We start from the raw sequence: 2,266 nt of genomic DNA on the forward strand, positions 1-2,266 counted from the left end.
CTCTCTCTCTCTCTCTCTCTCTCTCTCTCTCTCTCTCTCTCTCTCTCATTTCTTTTTTGAGACAAGTTCTCATTGGCCTGGAGTTTGACAACTAGAGACACTGGTAGCCCCCACAGATCCACCTGTCTCCTGCTCCTCAGTGCTGGGAGTAAACAGGACTTCCTGAGATTAACTCAGGTCTTCATGCTTATAAGGCAGCTGCTTTAGTGCAGGCTCTCCCCCCATACACACACCACCCCGTTTCTTTCTTGCTTGCTTGTTTGCTTTCTCTCTTTTGTTTTTTGAGACAGGGTTTCTCCGTGCAGCTCTGGCTGTCCTGGAACTCACTCTGTAGACCAAGCTGGCCTCAAACTCACAGAGATCCTCCTGCCTCTGCCTCCTGAATGCTTAAAGGAGATTAAAGGCGTGCACCACCACCGCCTGGCTTCTCCCTTTCTTAGTATGGATGTGTCTGCACTTCAGTGTATGTATATGTATCATGAGTGCGCAGGTGCTTGTGGGAGACAAAAGCATCAGGTCCAAAGGAATTGTGTCACAAGTGGTTGGACTGTGGGTGCTGGGAATGATCCAGAGTGCTCTGGGAGGGCAGCAGGCACTGTTAGTCACCGAGCCATCGAGCCAGGCCCTTGATTTCCTGTCTTCCTTCTCCTCCTTCTCCTCCTCTTCCTCCTCCTCCTCTTCCTCCTCCTCCTCTTCCTCCTCCTCTTCCTCCTCCTCTTCCTCCTCCTCTTCCTCCTCCTCCTCTTCCGTTTGTCGTTAGCACATAGAAGTACAATGGATACAATACGTTGAACTTATTATCCTACAGTTTTGCTGTGTTTATTAGCTCTAGTGTGTTTGTCTGTCTGTGTGTGTGGGGCACATGAGTGTAGTTGTCCTCAGAAGCCAGAAGAAGTCATCATGTCTCCTGGAGCTTGAGGTCACGGATGTTGAGAGTTGCCTGGTGTGGGTGCTGGAGCCAAACTCAGGTCCTCTGCAAGAGCAGTACATGGTTTTAATCTCTGAGGCATCATTACTCTAGCCCCTAAGGTACCATTTTGCCTTTCCACTCTCTCCATCCATAGCCCAGATGAAGGCCACATATTGATGGATCAGCACTTACTGTGTGCATGCAGCACCTGGAGGAAGGCAGCTTTGCCTGTCCTCCTTCGGAGAACTGGCCCGTGATTCTTGTCATCTCTCCAGTGATTCATCCAGTCTCAATGCAAACCTTTGTTGAGGCTGTTGTGTGTCGCAGGGTCAGCCTGGCTTTGAGCTGCCCATGGGAGCGTGCATGCATTGTCTCATAGGAGCCATGGCAAGCAGAGTCAGAAGCCGGGGAGCTTGCCCCTGCGACACCACAAGCAGCTTTCTTACGTGGGTCCTGGGCACTGGACTCGGCTCCCATGCTTGCTCTGAAAGCATACTACCAAATGAATTCCTACCCTAGCCCCTGCGTCTGCATCTAGTCTTAAGCCATCATGTGGGCTTCTGTGGAGGTGTCTCCTGTCCCCTGAGCTGGCTGTGATCTAGTATGGTAGCATCTCAATAGCTATCCTGAAGCCTTCCTTATCTCTGCATTCACAGAGGTCCTGGGCCCATGTGAAGAAATGCAAAACCAACATGCGTCCAAATCGGGCCTTGGTGGCCCAGCTGCTGGAGTGGGAAAGAGTCCTCCATGGGGAATACCTCACAGACATCTCTGAACCTATCTACTGACCATCGCCTGTCAGCCAGCCATGGTCACCGAGGAGTCTTGGTTGGGACTTTTGGGGGTTGGGGAGCTGGGTTTCCACTTGGAGTGGTCCTGGAGAAGACGTTTGCTGCCTGGAGAGGTTCATATCTGCATCGTAAGACTGGTTCTGTTGCCGGTGCCATCCCAATACTGAGGATTAAACCTAGAGCAGTGGTTCTCAACCTTCCTAAGGCTGCGGCCCCTTAACACCGTTCCTCATGTTGTAGTGACCTCCAGCCACAACATTATTTCATTGCTACTTCATAACTGCAATTTTGCTGCCGTTATGAGTTGTAATGTAGATATCTGTGTTTTCTGATGCTGCCAGGCGACCCCTGTGTAAAGATCATTTGACCCCCAGAGGGGTCTGGATCCACAGGTTGAGAACCACTGACTTAGAGCCTTGCAGGTGCTAGGCAAGCCCTCTGCCATTGAGCTGCATGCTTAGCCTGGGATATATAGACTGGGATGGCCTCAAACTCTGTAGCTGAAGAGGACCTTAGCTCACACTCTGGGGCCCCCAGCTCTCCAGCGCTGAGACTCCAGTGTATG

The 2,266-nt window shown here is 51.4% G+C and overlaps 1 protein-coding gene across 3 annotated transcripts in view; it reads left to right on the top strand.

Moving 5' to 3' along the window:
* Styxl1 (serine/threonine/tyrosine interacting like 1) overlaps nucleotides 1-1,975 on the top strand; it is a 31,483-nt gene extending 29,508 nt beyond the window's left edge. For 2 of the 3 annotated variants that reach the window (XM_028766133.1, XM_028766131.1), the window contains one exon: nucleotides 1,567-1,939. In XM_028766133.1, coding sequence (XP_028621966.1) covers nucleotides 1,567-1,698 — 132 coding nt within the window. In that variant the 3' untranslated portion in view covers nucleotides 1,699-1,939. Of the gene's footprint in view, nucleotides 1-1,566 lie in introns of all 3 variants that reach the window. The other variant, XM_028766132.1, reaches the window with a different exon arrangement.
* Nucleotides 1,976-2,266: the final 291 nt, after the last annotated feature.

Source organism: Grammomys surdaster, unplaced genomic scaffold, assembly GCF_004785775.1.
Source record: "Grammomys surdaster isolate TR1022 unplaced genomic scaffold, NIH_TR_1.0 166, whole genome shotgun sequence".
Lineage (NCBI taxonomy): Eukaryota > Metazoa > Chordata > Mammalia > Rodentia > Muridae > Grammomys > Grammomys surdaster.